We start from the raw sequence: 22472 nt of genomic DNA, 5'->3' as shown, positions 1-22472 counted from the left end.
TTTTTAATTGAAATTATTAGAACTCCTTTCCTAAAACCAAATACTCATATATTCTAAATCATATTCTGACTCAGTTTAAGTCTACATTATAGGTTAGCTATTTATCAAAAATTTATAAATACATAATCAATTTTCAATTACCTACAAGAAAGAGAAGCATTTTAAATACAAAACTATAGACAATCTCTAACTGAGAAATATCAATCTGATTTTAGAATGCAGGTAAAATACATTCAGTTAGGGCAGCATATACAACTGTAACACCCAAAACAATCCAACCTGGTCCTCTCCTGATTTGGCTCCTTGAGTTTTTTCCTAAGTGCATTCAAAAAAGTAAACCTAAATTAATGGTTTTTAACCTTTCTGGTGTCATGGATCCCTTTGGTAGTCTGGTGAATTCTGTGGACCCCTTTGGCAGAATAACACTTTTAAATAATTGAAGGAAATGCTACATTTCAATTAGAGGTTGGTGAAAACAAAGATGTAATATTTTTTCTCTATCCAAAGTCATAGATTGCTCCCCAAACTCTTGACACAGACAGAATAATAAACTGTTTGGAATAGGAAGAGATCTTAGAGAACATCTGGTCTATGTCTCCCTTACTTCCAAAATCAAGTTCCACTTGCTTTTCTACTAATTCCATTCCTCCAATTCATATTCATATTCAATGAACACTTATTCACAGACCCTCATAATTTCAGAGTTAAAAAAGACATTAAAGATCCCTAGTAGCACTTACACACAGGCAACAAAGAATGAAGAATTTGGGGTCAGGAAGTACTGTGTTTAAAACTATGCTTTTAACATTTTCTACTAACGTGACCACGAGAAAATCATTTCATTTCTCTGAGTCTCATTTCCCTCATCTGTAAAGTGGGAATAATCTATAGTGTAAGTATCTACTGTAATCCTTTCAGGATTGTTAAGGCTGAAATGAGGACTGATCATTTTAAAATACTTTATAAGTATAAACTTACAAAAATAATAATAACCATCATTATTATCACTACCACAAAATCTGTTTCACAAAATGAACAAAAGAGGTCACAGAGTCTCCAATGAAGACCCTTAATAGGGAGAATAAACTACCACATACGGCAGGTTTGTGAGAGTTCTAACTGTTAACAAGTTTTTCCAATCTAAGTCAACAAGTATTTATTAAACATGTGCTACATACAAGATACCACAACAGGTGCTAGGGATACACAGACAAATTAAAAAATAGTTCTTGAATTCAAGGAATTTACATTCTATTGGATGATGCAACATTTTAACAGGTAAGGATACATCTGATGATTTGACAAGGATGAGCATCTCAGGCGGTCAGGAAAGGCTGCTCAGAGGGTGTGGGCCATGATGTGTGCCTTGAAGCAGAGAGGAGGAAGGAGTGGATTCCAGATATGGGAGACTGCCCAGACAAAAGTACAGAGGCAAGAAATATCCTACTGAGATTGAAGAATAAGGAGGCCAGTTTGACTGGTAAAGAGATTTGTAGAAAGACAGGATGTGTAATCAGCATGGAAGTGTCAGCTGACCTCTGGCTTTCAATGCCTCCCAAGCTTCCATTTCATCCCAGAAGCCACAGGAAGTCGTGACAAGATTGTGAGTGGGATGGTGGCCTAGTCAGGCTTCTGCTTAGTCCTGTAGCTGGTGGAGGTTAGAGCAGAGGAAAGGAGAATGAAAGATGAGAGTCCAATTAGAAGGCTGTTATAACGGTCTAGGCAAGAACTAAACTAGGGTATTGGTTATGTAAGTAGAGACAAAAGACAAATACAAAACATGCTGCTGAGACAGAATTAATAAGACTTTGCAACTGACAGATATGGGGAAAATGAAGGAGAGTGAAGAGTTGTATTTGATAATGAAGTCATTGAACCTGAATGAGCAAAAGGAAGTATGGAGGAGAGGGGTTCAGGTAGGAGACAGTGCTTTGGATGTGAAATCGGATTAGCAATGCCCCTCTGTCCTTGTATGTCATCTACCCTCAAAAGGCAAAAAGAGGTTCAGAAGAGGTGTGGGTCTGGGAAAGAGCCCTGAGCTCTGTCTCTGACTTGGGGACGGCAGTGTCAATGAAGTGGTGAGGTCAGAAGCCAGATTGCAAGAGATTAAAAAGGGAAGAGTGGGGAAGTGGAGGCAACAAACTTAACTGGCTTTTTCCAGGAATTTGCCTGTGAAAAGGAAGAGAAATACAGGACAATAAACTGGAGGTATAGTAGGACAAAAGGGAGGTTTAACTCTTTTTTTATTTGTTTGTTTTTAAAGTATGGAGAGATTCGGACATGTATTTAGACAGAAGAGGAAAATCCACAAGATAAGGAAGGTGGAAGATGGCAGAAAGACAGGAAGATGTAGATCAGAGAATGACAAGGGACAAGTTCTTTGAGGAGATGGAGTGGGGGTAGGACCAAGGGCATATGTAGAGAGGAAGATTTAGAAAGCAGAATAGTCACCTCTTCATCAAACAGTGGAGCAAAGGAAAAGAGAATACACTTCACCCACACTAGACACACCAGGATCTGCCCTCCACTCCCAGGAGCTCTACTTCCAAAAAGGGCCTGCAGAAATAGTGTTAGAATTAAAGTCAGACTACCTGTTCCAGATCTTGTCAATCCTCCTTACTGGGAAAGGCATTTAACCTCTATGGGCCTCAGTTTCCCAAGTGGGAAGCAGTGATTACTAAGAGCCAACATAGATTCATCAAAAACAACTTGTACCAGACAAATCCCATTTTCTTTTTGGATAAGATGACTAAACTAGTAAATTAGGATAATGCTGTGGATAGAGTTTACTGAAATCTTTTTGTGGAAAGCTACTTGGGACATCTCTCATGCTATTATTGTGGCAACAGAAGCCTGCTGATTAGATCAGAGGTTTTTAACCTAAGGCCTATCAACTTCTTTATTTTAAAAATATTTTGTTAACTATTTCAATATAATTGTTTCTTTTGTAATCCTATGTATTTTATTTTATGCATTAAAAAGGATATTGACAGTACAGAGCACTGGGCTGAATCTAGTTATATTCAACAGAAATAAATGAAAAGTCTTGCCCTTGAAATTAAAAATTCTTACCCTCATAGGAATAGGACAGAGAAGATACAGTTAACAGCAATTGTCCAAAAAAAAAAAAACATAAAAAACTATGGAGAAGGTGTATGTGGTTGGATGAACTGCAAGCTCATTATGAGTCAATGGTGTGAAGTAGTAGCCCAAAAAAAGCTAGTATGATCTTGGGCTACATAAAGACTGAAAGAGACTCCAAGAATAGAAAGGTGCTAGTCTCACTGTACTCCATCCTTGTCAGTACTTAACTGGAACATCTGTTCAGTTCTGAGCACAATGTGAGGAGAATGTTCAGAGGAGGGCCACTAGGATGATGAAGTGAGGATCAATGGAAGGAACTAAGAATTAAGCTTAGAAAAGAGAAGACTCAGGTGAAGGAGGGAAAGAGGGGTACATGATAATGGTCTTGAAGTATGTGAAGGGCTTTCATGGGGAAGAGGGATTCGATTTGTCCCACGTGTCCCAAATGGCACAATCTAAAGCAACAGGGAGTTGCAAAGGGGCCAGGCTTGGGGGTCAGGAAAAACTTCCTAACAATGAGTGCTGTTTAAAAATAGAAGTAGTGGGTTTCCTCTCCTTGGAAGTATTTAAGCAGAGGTTGGATGGCTACCTGTTAGGTGCATTACAATGAGTACAAATGACTCCTTTGCTTGATGGGCTGGATTAGTTGGCCACTGTGGTCCCATATAACTCTTAAGTTCTGTGTGATCCTACAACTGCAAAAGGAGGGCACTGAACCAGATGACCTTCTGTCTCTAAATCTATGACTTTGGGATTCAAACCTCTGAAATTTCTTGGTCTACCTCAAACTGCTAACCTTCCATCTCTCTTAAAGCTCACTCCTTCTAAACCTACCCTTAATGTCATTACATATATAGATGTGTGTGTGTTGTGTGTGTGTATAAAAGAAAGAGACAGACATACCATACTGAAACTCAAGATATGACACCTACCTCTTCATTGGGAGACACTGCACATTCTGTTGGAATGGGTCTTGGAACAGAGAGGCCAGGTCCTGGCAGAGACACATTGGACAAGCGTCTCTTTCTTACTCCACTACAATTATTTGGGATCTTGAAGGCACATCGTTTATGGTAGTTTAATCCACAGCCTAAATATTATATAAAGAAAAATAACTCAGTTATAAATTATTAGAGTATATAAAAATAATACTTCTGTCCACTCACACAGCTACCTCCTTAGTTCAGGCCCTCATCATCTGGTCATTTTAACAGCTTCTTAACTCATCTTCCTGCTTCAGGTTTCTCACCATTTCAATCCATCCTACGCACTGCTAGCAAATCTGATCCTGTAATTCCCCTTCTCAATCACTCTGGCCCCAACCTACCCTTGCAGCCTCACTAGACATGACTCTTTCCCTACCCTCTGGATCTAGCCACAGCAACTTTCTGTTCCTTACATAGGTCACTCCCTTCTCTCAGTTCTGTGCTGCTTCTCTCTCTCCTCTTTTAAGATGCAGCTCAATCCCATTCTGAGGCACGAAGCTTTTCCCAGTACCCTCACTTCCAACTGTGGCCTCCCTCCACAACTCCCTGCTATTTAACTACTCTGGATATATTTGCATTTACTCACTTTATATCTGTACTAAACATATTGATGTATTTTGTTGTCTCTTCCATTTTGGAACATACACTCTTTGTGAATAGCGGTTGTTTCATTATTTGTACTCATATCCCCAATGCTTAACAATGCCGGGTACAGAGTGGAGTCTGAATGACTGCTTGTTTCTAGCAATTCTAACTTCCCAAAGAACCCAGATGATCAGTTACATGAAAACTGGAGATTCAAGAATTAAAAAACAAGAACATCATGAGCTATAACAGACTAATGGGAATTAGTAACTGGCTGTAAAGGAGAACTAGTAACAGTTTAAATTGGTATTTCCCCTGGTAAATGAGATAATACTTGAAGAACTTTACAAACTGAAAGCACTATGTAAACAGCCAATTGTTGTTATTACTCAACAAGCAACCTACAGACTTCTCTTTCATAGGAGTGACCAGCAGCTGAACTATTTTTTTTGCCACCAGATCCCTTTAAAAACTACCCACTTCTAGGTAACTATAGCAGGATCTTTTGACAATCAGAAAGACTCCAATTTCTGCACCTGGGAACCATAATCTCAAATAACACTCTGTGGATAGCACATTTTTAAGTACTCAGAAAAATCAGAAGACACAAAATAAAAGATAAAAAGAAAAAAGGGTGGGCTTGTTTTCTTCCTGAATCCCCCTAAAGAACTGGAGGAGGTACAAAAAGGGAGACTGTCCCTAGAGTTGACAAATGACTCAGCATGAATGCCAGAACCTCACAATGAAGTAGGAAACCTTACCTACCATGCTCGTAGTATTTTGCTTTTTCCTCAGGAGACAAGTTTGACTGATGTGAGATTTCCTATTCCTTCTGCTCATTTAAAATGATAAGCAATGTCCATCTTGTCATTTATAATTTAGGCAAGCTATAAGGGACCTATCCTATAACTGCAACAGAGTATCAGCATAAAAGACTTTCCATGTCTTCTGAACACTCTACACTTCATGTCCTCAGGTGGAGAAAGGACAAAAATCTGTCTTTCCCTGCATCATTTCCATAAAAACTGGATCAGGAAAGAGCTAGCATTAATTTTAAATGGAGAAACATTGAAAATTTCACAGTAAGTGTAGGAGGAAAGCAAAGATATCCTCTCTTTGTGTTATGATTTGACACAGTACTAGAAATTCTAGCTATAGTAATACAACTAAAAAACAAAGTATAAAATTGGTAAAAAAAAATGAGATGAAACTATCCTATTTGCCTATAAAATGATAATTTACTTAGGATACTTGAAGTAGCAAATATATTTACTGAAATGATCAGTAGCTTCAGTGAAGTAGCATAATACAAAATACTCTCAAAAAATCATCAGCAATTAGAAAACAGTTAACAAAAAAAATTCATTCACAAGAACAATAAAATGCAGAAAGCATTTGGGAATTAGTTTACCAACACATGTGAGGGACTTCTTTAAACATAATTAAAAAGCACTCTACGTAAGGAAAGGCAAATAATTAAGAGAGTCATTTATTGTTCACGAGTGGCTCAAATTTTCTCTATTTTCTTACAGGCCCTCAACACATGTGAGGACTTAAAACGATAACTTTGTCCTGCTATGTAAGCTTAAGATCATTGGTTTCGTTGCTTACTATTTTCTTGATAAAATATTTATTTACTTTTCGTGTTTCTTTACTTGGAAATGTTTGTATATTAGTTACCCTGCTCAGTTCAGGTTTCTTTCTGAAGTAATAACTAAAATTCCTCCCCCTTCGAAAAAAATTCATCTTTTTATTTTAGTGGTTAGGCTTGGCTTTGCAAGCTATGTTATTGTTATCTATAAGTCAATCCCCTTTTGTTTTCTATAACACCATATTCCAGTCACTTCTTTCCTCTCCAATAGACAAGAAATAATCTTGAGGAATTCATTCTTTTTTTCCTTCATAGCTGAATTTTTTCTCTGTGGGGCCTTGAAATATCTGCTGTTCGATAAGGAAATTCAGTAGTTTGAATGCTATAATTCTTGACAAGATGCACTTGGATTTTCTCGCTCTCTCAACAATCTGCACTTTGCCCTGTGTTTCTAATACCTTTGGACAATTTTCTTTTAATATTTACTAAAGTGTGAGATCCAGACTTTTTGATTCACTGTGGTTTTCTTGGAGGGAGAAGTCTATAATTCTTAAATTATCACTATACCCCATCTTGAGGATCAGTCTCTTTGGCTCTTACCAAACTCATGTTCTTCTGCTGTTTTTTGATTCCTTTTTTGTCAAATTTTATTTTATTCTATATTTTAAAGTTTCAAATTTGCTATTCTATTTTCCTGAGACTCTACTGTTTAGAAGGTAATTATATCATATTCTAAATTACCCACTCTCATTTGGATCTTCTGTTTGTTTCTTTGAGACCTCTGATTTCTACCTTATTTATCCTTTTATTTTTCTAGTTTTTAAAGTTAAGTCAGCAAGCATTTATGAAGGTACTATGTGCCAGGCACTGTGCTAACTCAAAAAAATAGAACTTACATCTCAAGGAGCTCAGCCTAATGAGGAAAACAGTATGCAAATAACTACGTACAAATAAGATAGACACACACACACATATACACACAGGATAAACTGGAGTTCATCTCAGAAAGAATGAATTAAAATAAAGGAGACCTTGGAAAGATGTTTTTGTAGGTGAGATTTTAGCTGAGACTTGAAGAAAGCCAGAAGGTGAGATGAAGAAAGTCTCCCAGGAATGAGGGACAGCCAACAGAAACGGTCAGAGTCGGGAGGAGTGTCATGTTCAAGTAACTGTAAGTAGACCAGTATCACTGGATAACTAGATAGCAGAGTACATGAGAGGGATTAAAGTATAAGATGACTAGAAAGATAGTAAGGATGCAAGGTTATAAAGAGCTTTAAAAACCAAACAGAGGGGTTTATATTTCATCCTAAAGGTAATAAGATATCCACTGACACTTAATGAATAAGGAGATGAAGGGGAGGAAGGGGGAAGGAATTGTGACATAGTCTGACCTGCACTTTAGGAAGATCAATTTATCAGCTGAGTAGAGAATGAACTGACTTGGAAAAGACCTGTACAGGGAGACCAAGCAGCAAGGCTACTTTAATAGTTCAAGTTGTGAGGTGACAAACACCTGCGCCAGTGTGCTAGCAGTGTCAGAAGAAGGTATATACAGAAATATTTTTGAAGGCAGAAATGACAGGGGTTGGCAGCTGATTGGATGAGGAGTCTGGGGGGAAGAATTGAGGGATGTGATATGTGACTGGAAAGATGGTGATACCCTTAACACAAAAGGGAAATAAAGGGTTTTGGAGGGAAAGATAACAAGTTCCATTCTGGATATGTTAAGTTTAAAATGTCTACGGAAAGTTCAGTTTGAGATGACTAACAAGGAGCTGGAGATGAGACTGTCGTTCCAGAAAGAGATCAGGCCTGGACAAATAAATCTGAGAATCATTTACACAGAGATAACTGGAAGCCAATGAAAGCTTCAAGTGAAATACTATAAAAGGAGAAGAGAAGGCCCAAGAGAAACCCACAGTTATTGAGCAAGACTTGAATGAAAACCCAGCAAGGAAGACAGAAGATGCAGTCAGTGAGTCAGGAGAAATAGGACAGAGAGCAGCGTCAGGAAAATCTAGAGAGAAAAATATCAAGACAAAGAGAGCGATCATAACATCAATGAAAAATAAATGGAAAAAAGATTTTTTTAATTATCCAAGACTGCAGTAAGGTCAAGCAGGATGAGAAGTGAAAAAATAAAAGGCCATTAGATTTGCCAATTAAAATCACTGACAACTTGTGAGAAAGTTATTTCATTTGAATGATGGAGTTGGAAATCAGATTTTAGAGAGTTAAAAAGAAAGTGAAAGGAAAGGAAGCGGAGATACTGCGGATCCCCTTCTAAACCACCTGCAATTTCTTGCTTTTGTTTCATTATTTCTGAAGGTCACATAGAATTTATTACTTTCTCTTTCATCAAAGATTTAAAAGTATCTATTTTTCATTGCATAGTATTTATTCATTTTCTAGACTGCTCATTTGTCTTTCTTCATGCATTTCAATTCTGGTTATCCTCAGTATAAGCTGGATTTATGCACTAATTTCTTTCTCCTGATTGCCATCTTTGCCCTTTCTTCTATCCCATTAGCACCCCTGCTCCCTCATCCACTACTACCTATTTTATCTTATACAGAGAAGTAAGACAAGGTGAATTCAGTGATTTCCCAACATCAGAAGGGGAATAAGGATCCCATGGGAACACTGAGGGAAGATAATCTCATCTGGGTTTGTGCCCTGTGCCTCTCCTTTCATTTGGTACAGAACTCTTTGCTCTGCTAACCAGCTTTATATTGAATATCTCCCTATCTACTATCCTCATAAATGTTGAATTTCTCTACTTGCGGATCTGGATACATTTGAAATTCCATCCTTACCTTCACTCAGTTATAGGTGTGGGAATGGCCAAACCATGTCACTTTCAAAAAGCAACTTCAAAGAGAAAGGACAGAAGCCACCACACTCAAAACCTGGCATGCAGGCCTAGCAAAATGGCTATGCTAGGAAGGGAGCATGTTGAGTTTAGTTTGGAAGAGCAGGTTCCATCATATAGTTTTCTGTTGTCTTTTTACCTGGTAGGAATATTTCCTTTCCTTTCTGCTTGTAATTTTATCATCTTATTTGGTTCCTGTTGTTTTGAGGTGGTGGAAATGGTAGGGTTTTACAAAATCTTTCACACTGACATTTTGGTAGAAGTCCTCAATTAACTGGATTTTTCACTCATCTTCCTACATTTTGCTCATCATTCTGTTGGTCAATAAACTATCACAAGAACAGTTTTAGGAAAGGAGCAACAAAAAATGTAATTTAAAAATCCTATGATCAAAAATTGAATGCATATATTAAAATTCTATATATCACTTTTTAACATTCATCCATTCCAAAAAGTTAATTTTACAAAACGTTCACACAGTAAATATAGGTGCTAGAAATGCATTCTAGAAATGCCATTTATATTTGTAATTAAGTAACCCTGAATGCCACACTCATCTCATCTACCGACTCTTGCTTGCTCATCTTCATTATTTTCCTTCCATCTTTCTCCATCATTGCCACAACATCCTCTTTTGGCCTCTAGGCCTTCAAGCAAAAGTGGACAGAAATGAAGTCAGGTAGTTTCAGTCCAACATAAAAAAGAACTTTTGAACAAGTAGATCTGAGCCATATGAAAAAGGGAACTCCCTATGACTGGGCACACTCAAGTACAATGGAGACAAAACCTCTTAGGGATCCTGTAAAAAGAATTCCTTACATAGGGTGGGTGAAAGATTAGTGCAGGTGACCTCTACATGATGGGCCTTCAGGCTGATACATTGAGGAAGCTGTCACTGTCTGTCTTAGTCTCTTCTCCAGACTAAATATCCGAATACCTTGAAATAGCCTTCAGACCTTTCTATACCATGGATTCAGTGTTATTCACAATCCTAGTGGCTCTCCTCTGGTTACTTTCTAGGTGATTAAAAACACAGGTTTAAAACTGAAAGGAACCTCAGAGGTTACTTAGTCCAAACTCCCCAGTTCACAGATGAGAAAATTGAGGTCCATAACGATTAAGTGTCCAGGGTCACATACACAGAAAGTATTGAAGGGATTTGAATTCAAGTTTCTCTTACTTTAGAGACAGCATCTTCTCTATTAAATCAAGCTACTTGTTCTATCAGCATCCCAGAATTAGCTCCTCAAATACTACCTTCTTCAAGTTGTCTTTCCCAGTGACCCTTGTTGCTAGTTACCTCCATGATTACTTTCAGTTTTATATGTGTGTGTGTACATCATATATATTTATATATTTTATTATATATACATAATATATAATTATATATAATTTATATGCAATACAAATTATATTATATAACACTAATTATATATGTATAATTAATCAGTATTAGTATAATTAATATGTATATTATTATATAATACATAATATGTTATATAAGTATATATTTATGTTATATATTTCTATATTATATATAATGTAAAATTATATATATGACACAAATTATATACAATTATATATTACATATTATATATAATACAAAATTATATAATACAATTATATAGTATATGCAATTATATATATAAATTATGCATAATTTATATTATATAATTATATATATAAATATATACACACATATGCATATAATGATATATAGTGTATAATATATATATATACATCCACATACACGATATAAATCTGTCTTCAGAATATTTCTTGTACACATACAGCCCCTTCTCTCTTCTACTGCTACTGTAAGTCTTGCTCACCCCCTGCTTAAATTACTGCAATCCCCCGCCCTGCCTTACTTTTATGAAAGTCAGCTAGATGTGCTGAAGCACTAATTCCCCACATGGAAGAGGCTGCTTCTAGAAACGCACAAGTCATGTTAAGCACCCTGCTTCTCACTCTGCAGCATGTGCAGGCACTCTGAAGCTGCTTCCAGTCTGCTAACCATGTGATAAGGATACAGACTCTTAACTGGCTGCAGACCCAGAAACAAGACTCCATTCCAAAGGCAGTCAGGCAGCCAAGATCTGAGTTTTGCTCTCTCTTTGTTGTCTAGATACAGTTTAGATGAGAGAAGATTATTTATTACTGTCATCATCATCATCATCATAAGGTTTCCAAGCTGCTTTTACTGTCACAACATTCCTAAGAGGCAGATGCTATTATTATCCTCATTTTACAGATGAGAAAACTGAGGCACCCAGAAGCAAAGTGACTTGCCCAGAGTCCCAAGTGCTTCCTAACTGCAGTGCAGTGCTTTACCACTTAGCTGCCTTAGCTACAATGGTACACAGGAAAAGGTCTCAGATTAGATTACAGGCCACCTCTGTTCTTTACTCCTTTAGGGAGGAGATGCCTGTGACCTTGTAAGTTTCAAGTAGTCAAGAGAGGGAGTCACCACTCCAAAAGCTTAGAAGGTGGAATCTATTTTGGATCAGCCACAAGACAGAGAGAGGAATAGAAACTTAAGTAACTTACACGAACTTACATTCTCTCAGTAAGCAGCAGAGAGAAAGAATCAACTATCAGCCATGCTGCATTTGGAAATTAACTTGGTGGAGCTAATGCTTTGTAAGAACTGATTTAAATCTGAGTCCACTCTCCCCAAGGCCTCAGGTAGAATAGAGGGAAGAGTGTGTCCCTCAAGTGTTGGCAAAGGGGAAAAGGAGGACCTCAAGGTCATAGGGTTAAGAAAGAAATCATCACCACTCCTCAGGGTTACCCCAAGAATTCCAAAGGTGGGGATGAGGGGAGATGCTTTCACCAGCCCTGTTCTGTTAGAAATGTGAGTCTAGGACATTGCTACATTCTTATGCCAAATTGTGCTGCTATACACCTCCTAGACACTTTTTATTCCTTGAAGCTCTCAAAACCATTAAGTTTCTTCGGTTTCCCCAGAGTCAGTTCACTCATTTGTACCCTTAAATATAAATTTCTTTGAACTTCCATAGCCTCAAGGAAGACAGTTTCCAATATCATTCCAACTTACACAATGCAGCTTAAATTTCCATAAGCCTAACAGGTCTCTTTCTGCTGCCACACAAACATGGGAAGAACAGTTAACTGAAGTCACAAAATTACCCAAACCTCAATAAGGAACCAAATGTTTACAGATTTCAGATCTAAAGTTCTATCCATCCTTTTTATTTTGCAGTGCATAAACTGAAAACTTAATGACAACCAATAAGGAGCAAATTTATTATAAATATAAAATAACATCACCACATCAATGTTTTTTTTTTCCAATTTTGTCCATAAAGCAAAAAGTATAATGGAAATAAGACTAACAGATACATTTCTTCCAAAATATACAGTGGTATTATATAGTTTCCAGATTCTAACTTTTTCCCTTGAACTTAAGAAATAAAACAAGCATAACAAAGTAGAACAGGAAAAAAGAGGATTGCACATGAAACTGCAAATCGATTATGTAAAACCTGCTTTCCCCTTTAAATATATAATAAAGTTATCATGTAACCTTCTTTTTTCCCTCCTCTCCTCCCATCCTTGTCCTAGAGATGTTTACTATTAGACATAAATATGTGTATACGTAAAAGCAAGATTCTAACTTTTGTGTTGTATCCAGGTCTGCTGAATGTTAAACATATCTCCATCTAGATTGTTTTTTTAAAGACTAAGTAACATGTATCTAAGTTTCCTACTAAGCACTAGAAAAGCAAAGGACTTGTTTTTGCAAGAGCAGACTTTAGAATATGTAAGCTATGAGCAGGGTTTCCCAAGACTCTAGGATTATGTGAGGCCAGGTACAATCTTGAGGCTGACCCCAAAAATGGCTGTTTCTCTAACTGGCTCATTGTCTCCCACTTGAAGATACTCCAAGATAATCTCCTAATAAACTTAAAACAGAGCTTAGGTATGGGTTTCTCCAAACATAGATTAAAAAAGGGCTCGAGGACCTATACAAGTACTCAAGATACAATATGAGAATCAAGTGTAGGGCAGTCTTTATTTTATCCTATAGAAAATATAAAAGGTTATCTACTCATAAAGAATTCACAGAAGCCCATAAAGAGATACAGAAGTACAGAGTGTCTCACATGTCTTAGTGTAGTTTTAACCTTTAATAACTTAAAATTTCATTGAGATTGGAACATTCAGCAGATAAAGGATTCAAGCAGTCTATCAGCTCACCCCCAGTAAGAAGTGCTAAAAGGGTTATTAACAAGCTACAATTTCAATGAGATTCCTTTCTCCTACAAGGTCACACAGAACCCCTTTTATATTCACAGTGCCCCGCAAAGGTAAATATCCTCTGAGGGCTGCTAAACAAAGTCCTTTTCCATCAGACCTGCACTATCTCAATGATTCACTGACGTTGCTGTCCAAGGAGAACGCTGTACAGGGAGTATGTGAGATGTTCCATACTCTCTCCAGAGGAATCTTCTCTCTCTCTACATATGGAATGGCAGCCAAACTTGAAATAGAAATCACCCAAAGGACGATTCCCAAAGCTGAGGGGGTCTCCTTTGGGCTCAGTGGGCTCTCATGTGTCTCTTTCTGTTATGAGCTTCTGAAATGTTTTTCTCAATGCCCTGAGTGCTGCCATCAATTAAGATGGGAAGAGTACTCAATCTCCAATCTCAGGATCTCTCCTCTCAGGCTGTATAAGCTCATGTTTACCAAAACCATACATTTCTGACCCAAGTTACCATCAACTGCTCCTGGGAGTGAGGAAAAGAAATGTCTTCTCTCCCTATCCTTGGGCACCAGAAAAAAAGGAAGGGGAAAGCAAAGGAAGACCTAAAGAGAGCAAGAAAGACTAAAACTAAACACTTTGCTTATACAGAAAGTATAAGGAAGTACAGTTGAGTCTCAGTCAGCTAATCATGGGGAGTTAACCTCAGTCTCTAAAATCAAATCAGTACTGCACTACTGAACCAATGGACATTCTGACATTTCGGGGAAAGATGCCCCTTGTATATCTCCAAACCAAGTTCATGCCCTGAATGCTCATCAGACGGACTACAGGAACACTTTAAATTTATCATAGACTCCCCTGAACATAACCCCACCACTCTCACACACACATGCACTTTATAAATATACCATTTTAAAATGCTAAAAGCTGTCAAATAAGAAGATTCTAGAATCCATACCTTCACACTTTAATCCTTGGCGCACCAATCCCCAAAGCATTTCACCACAATAGTCACAAAAGGTAGGTGCTTTGTAAGAATGCACATAGAGTGCATGCGGACGGATCTGGAAATCTTCTACTGTAGCCAAAGCTTTTAAAAGAAAGGTATTACAATAAGTCCTATTAATTAACATGAGACAATCAAATTTTATTTACATAATAGAACATATATGAAAGACAGTAATGAGTCAATTATTTTTGAACATTTCACCTGACCATAAAAGATAAATTCTTCCTGGGTTTTGTTTACTTTTTAAACTAGAACACTACAAAGGCTTAGAAACTGCTAATAATTTTCTACCTTTTATCTTTTTGTATTGTTCTTCCCCTCTTTTCCCTCAAAAACAAACAATTTTATTCTATGGGACAGAGGAGGTGGAGCATCCATGCAGCTAGGTTGGCCTCTGGCTCAGGAGACAAAAGGAGATCCCATTTCAGACCAAACGCCAAACCTTTTAGCTTGTACTCAAGGTTTATGATGACTTCTTTATCTTCGATCAGATCCACCCTAGGGTTCTTTCATCTCCACATGGCAGGGAACCATTAAAGACATACCTGCCTGGAAGTACAAATCACATGGGAATCATGCAACCCCCTGGAGGACCAAAACCAAGTGTTACTCATGTTTGTCTAATACCTAGCATAAAACGTATGGATCCTTAACTAAGTTTTATTTGAAAATTAAATGGAAACACAATAACAAGCCTTTTTATTTACCTGACAGAACAACTTCTACAAGATCTCCTTCATGTATCTCTTCTGCTGAGGTAATCAGCTGCAAAATATTTTCTGAATTCAGGTCATGGCGAAAGAGAAGAATTTTGTCATACATGCCAAAGAAACCACATTCTGGGAACTGTAAGAAAAATAATTTTGTATCACTATATCTTCAGCTTTCTTAGTTTAAAAAAAAAGAACGTTTTAAGTTTTATAACATTCTATTTGCCATCATCAATATCAAATCCTAAAATGTCAACTGTGAATTCCACTGTACTTACATTTAAAAGTACAAAACAAAATTTTTAATAATGCAACAAAAAGTTGCTACATGTTTTCATTCTAAGTTTTTTTTAAAAAGCAGAAAAAAATATAGAGGAATAAAAATTTAGACATTTTGAAACAACAGTACAAATTTCAATTCCTATTTATCAAGTTTCTGCAGTATTTTTGGAACTTCATGGGATATTATTTGGTTATTGTTGTTTGAACTCAGGTCTTCCTGATTCCAGGTTCAGTGCTCTATCCACTACACCACTACAAAAAGGCTGACATAAGACTATGCTTCACATTTCATCCACCTGTCCATCTTGCCCTGCCACCTACCCCTTCCTCTCCTTTGCTCTTTCTTGCTCTGGGCACAATTATCAAATTACTTGTATCCTTGCTTTGGAAAGGGCATGTCAATGGACTGGATGACCCATTAATTCACCATCCCTGAGATTCTCCAAACAAAACTTCTCCCTTCCTTATAGCCACTACTTCCCTACATGTATGCATTGTCTCTTCCTGTTGGGAATGAAAGTTCCTAGAGGCAGGGGCTATTCCACTTTTTGCATAGCTTTTGTGTAACTAGTACAATGCCTAGTTCATAGTAAGCACTTGGTTACTGCTTTTTAATTCATTTATTCATCTGCAGCAGAAAAAAATAAATTTAAAAAATCATTTTTCAGTGAAAAGGACACAACTTTCCTCATGATAACTGAAGCTATAACTTTAAGGATTAAAAGCTAAGAATCCAAAGCTATGACCTTATTTAAAGAAAATATCTGGAAGATGTTATTAGGCATCAGAAAGTCAAAAGTCCTACATCACTGTCTCACTATGGTGGGGAAGACAGGTTCTCAAAAGCTACTCTAGCAGAAGCCTAACTGGCAGGATGAACACGCTAAGAAGAAGGTAACAAGTTAATAAGGTCCTGGACAGTATGTTGGCCACTAGGTGAGGAATTCTTTGGCCATAGCAATTTTAAAAAAAGATAAAACAGACTCAGCCCTGTGTAATCCTCTTCTTCTTCACTGATGGTGAGAGACAGCCAGATAAGGGGGCAAAAGGTGCTAAGAATTAGGCACTTTACACTGCACCTATGAACAGTATCAACTATTGGTTCTCTAATATGACATCCTTATCTACTGAAAGAGTAAAAGAACTTGATCACATCATTCTTTACATTCTTGTAATAGCTATAAATGAAAACAGAAACAAAAATAAGTTTCAATTAAATGGAAAGATGGCTCAGAATTCTTCCTAGGATAAGCAAATAAAGGAGTTATTGTAGTTAATTTCACAATGTCTCCAAAAGCAACCAAAAAAATAATTTCACGAACCTCTTAAGCATCTTGTTCTGCAGTACATTTGTAAAAAGGTCACCACAAAGATAATTACCACTTATGATATATATACACATGTGTGAATGTACATATATGTATCATGTGCATGTACATATCTATTCCAATATATTCTAATGCTAGACAAAGGTAGGCAGTTTGTTGGTTAAATTATATGTTGCAGCCTGCCCACATCCAACATATATGCCTTTCCACTGCCACCTATATGATGTTCATCATTAGTTCTTTGGAAGTAGTGGTGTTCTAAATAGCAAAACCTGTAAAAATAACTTTATTGAAAAGATGACCAATTGCTATTATGGGAAGTCTGGAGCCAATTCAGCACATTCCCAAAAGCATTCCAGTCCACTCTTGTACTTCTCAACTCTGGGTCCCTTATTCAATGTCAGTTATGGATGGTCTATCTGAAATGTATCTAATCAACAAGTTCTAAAGAGTGTCTATTCAAATACACACTGAAATATAGGTACCACAATTTGTTTAGCCATTCCTCAATCAACAAACACTGAATTTTGCTCCTAGTTCTTTACTAATACAAAAAAGTGCTATAATGCATATTTTGGTATATATGTATGTTTTATCTTTTATGCCTGGTGAGATAAAAAGGCTAAACAAACAAACAGATAAATGAACAAATAAATAGATGAATGAATGGATAAAAAATATCATAAATGATATTCTAGAGCAGATCCTATCTTTTACAGTCATGCAATTGACTGAAATGTTCAAAGAATGAAAAATCCCACTCTTTATTCTTTGTTGAATATTAAAAAAAAAGCATCTGAGTACCCAAACTGCACCTCTCTCATGAGATATCTCTCAGACATATGCCAGAACCATATAAGATGTAACTATTAGAAGTCTAAGGTAAGGGGTGAAAAGAAAGGGGGTTCCAATGAAATATGGATTAAAGTTCCTAATAATAGGGTGAGGCTGACAAGTTAAGGAAGTGATGGGCCTAGAGAAATGACTTGGAGACTAGACATAATGGGCTGAAGTTCAAACTGACTTGGGTCTAGGGGTAAAAAGAGCTTAGAATTGGGGCTAAGGTTCATATGTGTATATATCTTAGACACTGCAGATTAATAAGGAACTGGGTCTAGAAAAGAATGGGATTAAGGGTTTAATAATTAATCCTGGAATCCATTTTGGAAAACTCCCTGTTTTGGAGAGAGAGAGAGAGTGAGAGTGAGAGTGAGAGTGAGAGTGTGTGTGTGTGTGTGTGTGTGTGTGTGTGTGTGTGTGTGTGTGTGTGTGTGTGTGTGTGTGTGTGTGTGTGTGTGTGTGTTTCTCCACTTCTCATCCTACAGCTTCTCCTTGAAACCAAAGCCCACATTTCTTAACACCAGTATTTCTCTGGTGATACTACATGGCTATGATCCTGCAAGGCCACAAGTTTGCAAAGGACTAAAGCTGCATAGTGGGTAAAGAGGCTGTAGCATCGAGTGATCACCAAAAGTAACATAAAAGATATCACCAAAGAGATTTATGATGGAGAAAAACATAGAGAATAATCATGGTACAAGAAGAAGAGATAACACTGGACAGGCCATGTGCTTCATTGGTACCCATATTAATACCAAGATAGCTAAAGGAAGATCATAGCTATCCCAACTAAAGTAACACAAGGTGAACTGATATGTATGGTTTAGGATTTGTACTGGTAGGATAAGTAACCACATTGATGGAATCAAGAGAAATATTACTAAAAATATTATCCCCACAAAAACAAATAAACCCAAGAAATTTTAAAAAATCTAACAAACCCTTGAAGCCATCTGACCAAAAATATATACACATAGTTTAGGAATTTAAAAAAAAAATTGAATTCACTAACAAAACATCAAGGCATAATAAAATTTCCAATTCAGCTTTTTTATAGCTTAAAGAATATAAAACCCAACTTGATGACCAGTTTAGCCTTACATATAACTTATCTTTAGTCTTGCCTATACTTACATCCTTACTCTAGGAAAGGTAAAAATTTGGGAAGAATATAAAGGCTATTAATTCAAAAATTCAATCTGAAATACTGCGAAGACTGTGGTGAGGTGATGGTGAAGGGTAAATACATTCTCTGAATTTGCAAAATTTTTACACCCTGCTTATCTACAAGCATAATTTAAATTACAAAATAGACAATGTAAAACGGTTTTTCATATTCTTAAACTTTATATGGTTGCAAAAAAAATGGAAACAAGGTAGATACCCATCGATTGAGATGGCTGCAAATTTTTGGGTACACAAATATAAGGTTATTACTACTCCATAAGAAATTAATATAAAATACAGAAATACTAATATGAATTGATAAAGAAATTAAGCAGTGAGAAAAACAATATTTACAGTGATGATGATAAGTGAAAATAACAAGTCAGGTCAAGAAGCATTTATTAAACTCCTACTATTTGCCAGGTACTGTACTAAACAAACTGGACAAAAACAAACAAAAGAAAAACAAGCCTTGTCCCTGAGAAGAGTGGAAAAAATGCACGTTTCTCCCTCCTCTGCTGAGGTAGAGGATATGGCTATGGAAGGTAGCATACTGTGTCAGATTCAGTTAATGCTTTATTTTTGTTGAGCTTTTTTTCCTCTTTCTAGGCTGGTGAGCTAGGATGGCCAAATTTGGAAATGAAGGTGATTTATAAACAAAAGATGTCACTAATTTATTTAATTTTTTAAAAGATAGCTGAACTTGACAAAATGGGTAAAGACATAATAGTGAAAAATAACTAGAAACTAGAATAAGAGAATGTGAGCTGACAGAAAGAGATCAAATGTTGGCAGAAATATGAGGGAAACACTGTAGCCAGGATTTAAAAACAAGTGAAACTTTAGGAAGCCTTGAAGCCTGGGAGTATTAAAGATAAGTGATGGATTTCAAGGTTGAAAGGTGTCCTCCCTATCTATCTACACAGAAGCATGGAACTACAATAAGGATACACTTTGGAAAATCCAGATAAAAATAAAAATGGGTACAGTGTTAATAATAAAGGGTTTATTCAGGGATATACTATTACTAAAGAACATAATTCAAAGAATTTTATTATAAGAAATTGAACAGAAATGTTTTCTGAAATATAGACTGAAAAGAAATATTTTACTAGAAGAAATAGCCTGAAAGGCAAGTCTCTAACAACAATCAAAGAAGCCATCATTAATATGAATAGGCTTACTAGAGTGCAGGTGTTTGATAACTTGGGTGGAAATAATAATAATATAATAATTGAAGCAGCTAGGTGCACAGTAAAGAGATCTGAGCCCGTAGTTAGGAAGATGAATTCCTTAGACATATAAGCTGTGAAACCCTGTTTGTGGGTCACTAAACCTCTGTTTGCCTCCATTTTCTCAACTATAAAAGGAGGACAATAACAGCACCTAACTCCCAGGACTACTGTGAGGATCCAATGAGATCATAGTAGTGGAAGTCTTAGCAACATACCTGGCCCACAGTAGGTACTATCTAAATGCTTCTTCCCTTCCCTCCTTCTCTCCCCACACCATTCATACCTATATAGCACTATCAGTCTACAAACCCTTCTTCAACATAACCTGCTGAATATGGACAGATATCTCCAAAAAATGTTTGGAATATTCTCATCCAGAATAATGTTTAATCACTGAATATATCAATAAAGCTTAATTCTGCCTTCAACTGCCCTACTGCTTACCTCTAATTACTACTGCTCCTAGAAGGGGCTCATGACTGAGAACACATTAGCCTTCACTGTGGTTATATATAGGGCTTCTTAAACTTTTTCCACTCGGGACCCCTTCAGCACTTTTTAAACCTCTATATGGGGTTGCAACCCATAGTTTAAGAAGAGCTATACTGTATAGTGTGCTTGAATTAAATTAATAAACTTTTAATAACTGCTTACACTGGACTAAAGTCCACTAGAAAAGTTAAAAGAATGCAGTCTATATCAGAAAGCAGATGCAGCTGAAATGGTTACAGAAACAAATGAATCTAAATTTTATTTTTTTACTTTACTCAGATAAACTATTGATTAAGAGACCAAAAGGAAGCAGGACTTTTACTCAAATAGGAAGGGGAGGAAAATGGTAAATACTTAACATAAGGGAAAACATTGACATTAAGGAGGAAAAATGTTCTTAGAAAGGTGTCAACATATAAGGGATTATCACTAGGTTCTTCACAGATCCCTTTAGCCATCTAGTGAAACCTCTTCTCAGAATCATGTTTTTAAATATTTGAAGAAAATGTTGGACTTTGATTAGAAGTTGGAGAAAATAAAGTGATCATTTTTCCCTCCAAGTTCACAGACTCCCTGCAGTCCCCCAAGGGACCTAAAGGAACTCTTGGATTTGCAGGTAATTAATTCCTGTTCATCACAAGACAAAATCAAGAACCCGAGAAAGCTAACGGGGAAATAGCCAGGTCCTCCTAGCTAACCAGCAATGCTAGAAAGCTCAACTGTGGCTATGCGCCTCTGCCAGCAATGTTAGCCTAAGCAGAAGACGGCTTAGCACTGTCTCCGGGTATCATGAGAAAATGCTTCCAGAACCACACTCAGGGCAGTAAGAAGCTCACTCTAAACACAAACAGGAAGAAATGCCTGAAAGCAATGGCAAATTCATGTCTCCCACCTCACTGACCTGACAACACAGGGCATAAAGTGAACAGAAGAGTGGGTGAAGCACTGACACTACTGGCATATTTTATTTGTTTGGTAAATGCAGTAGAGAACAACAGTTTTGGAATCCAAGGATCTGCATTCAGATTTTCCCTCTGTCAATGACTGATCCATCACCTGGGAGTGCCTTGGACAGTTAATTAACTCATTAACCTTTCATTCCTCATCAATAAAAAGAAGGTATTGGACTAGATAACCTCTAGAGTTGATCCTAGCTCAAATCTAGAATCTTTGTGCATCACAGAACAAAATAAAGGGCCATGTGAGGTCCAAAAGGAAAGATCATTATTAAGGGTAAGGGGGCACAAGAAAAGGTTTGAGGGAAGAAAGCCTTCTGGAAAAAGTAACATTTGAATCAGACTTTTAAAGAAAGAAAAGGCAGCAATTCCACACATAAAAATGGGAAGGTAAGCCATTCTAGGAAGAAGTGGAAACAGTGTATGTAAAGAACTGAAATCAGGAGGGTATGTTCCCAGAGGGGTAGAGTGGGTCTAATCCATCTGAAGCACAGAATGGGGTGATGAGTAACATGAATCAGGGCTAGAAAGGTGTTGTCTCACCAGACTGGAAGCTGAAAGGGAGGATTACAGCTAGAAACATGTGAGAATGAATGAGATTGTCAAGGAAGAGGTGAGGGAGAAGAAAAGGGTCAAAGCGGACTACGGGAGAACATCTACATTAACCAATCAGATAGGACTCATGTTCAGAAGGATCTGAGGAGCCAGTGAATGAGAAAGAAAAAAAGAAAAGCATGAGAGTATGCCATATGTAAAGCCACGAGAACAGAGACCATGCAGAAGGAGGGAATGGTCAGCAGGGTCAAATACTACCAAGGATGAGGGCTGGAAAAAAAAAGTTGCAGGATTTGCATTATCTTTGAAAATAGTAATAGGGTTCAAACCATAACCCAAGAAGCTAAGAAGAAAACAGGTGATAGGTAAAGAAGTGGAGGCATTAGGACTAAGTACAACTTTTTAAAAGAAGTTTGCAACAAAAAAAAAAATGGAAGCAAGGTTTGTTGGCTGGGATAGGAGAGTGAGGAGGGATTTTATGATTACGGAGACTTGAACATTGTTTGCAGGTAAATGGGAGCCAACAAAGCATGACGCTGAAGATGC

At 37.0% G+C, this 22472-nt stretch overlaps 1 protein-coding gene across 2 annotated transcripts in view; it reads right to left on the bottom strand.

Annotated features, from left to right (window-relative positions):
- The window catches only part of PRKD3 (protein kinase D3), a 91665-nt gene that overhangs the window by 39616 nt on the left and 29577 nt on the right, over positions 1 to 22472 (bottom strand). For both annotated transcript variants that reach the window (XM_072635862.1, XM_072635861.1), the window contains exons 3-5: positions 15069 to 15207; positions 14311 to 14442; positions 4017 to 4174 (exon numbers count right to left, since the gene is read on the bottom strand). In XM_072635862.1, coding sequence (XP_072491963.1) covers positions 4017 to 4174; positions 14311 to 14442; positions 15069 to 15207 — 429 coding nt within the window. The remainder of the gene's footprint in view (positions 1 to 4016; positions 4175 to 14310; positions 14443 to 15068; positions 15208 to 22472) is intronic.

The sequence above is a fragment of the Notamacropus eugenii genome, chromosome 1, assembly GCF_028372415.1.
Source record: "Notamacropus eugenii isolate mMacEug1 chromosome 1, mMacEug1.pri_v2, whole genome shotgun sequence".
NCBI classification, from domain to species: domain Eukaryota; kingdom Metazoa; phylum Chordata; class Mammalia; order Diprotodontia; family Macropodidae; genus Notamacropus; species Notamacropus eugenii.
The sequence above is the reverse complement of the archived record's forward strand: the minus strand, read 5'-3'. Positions and strand labels throughout refer to the sequence as shown.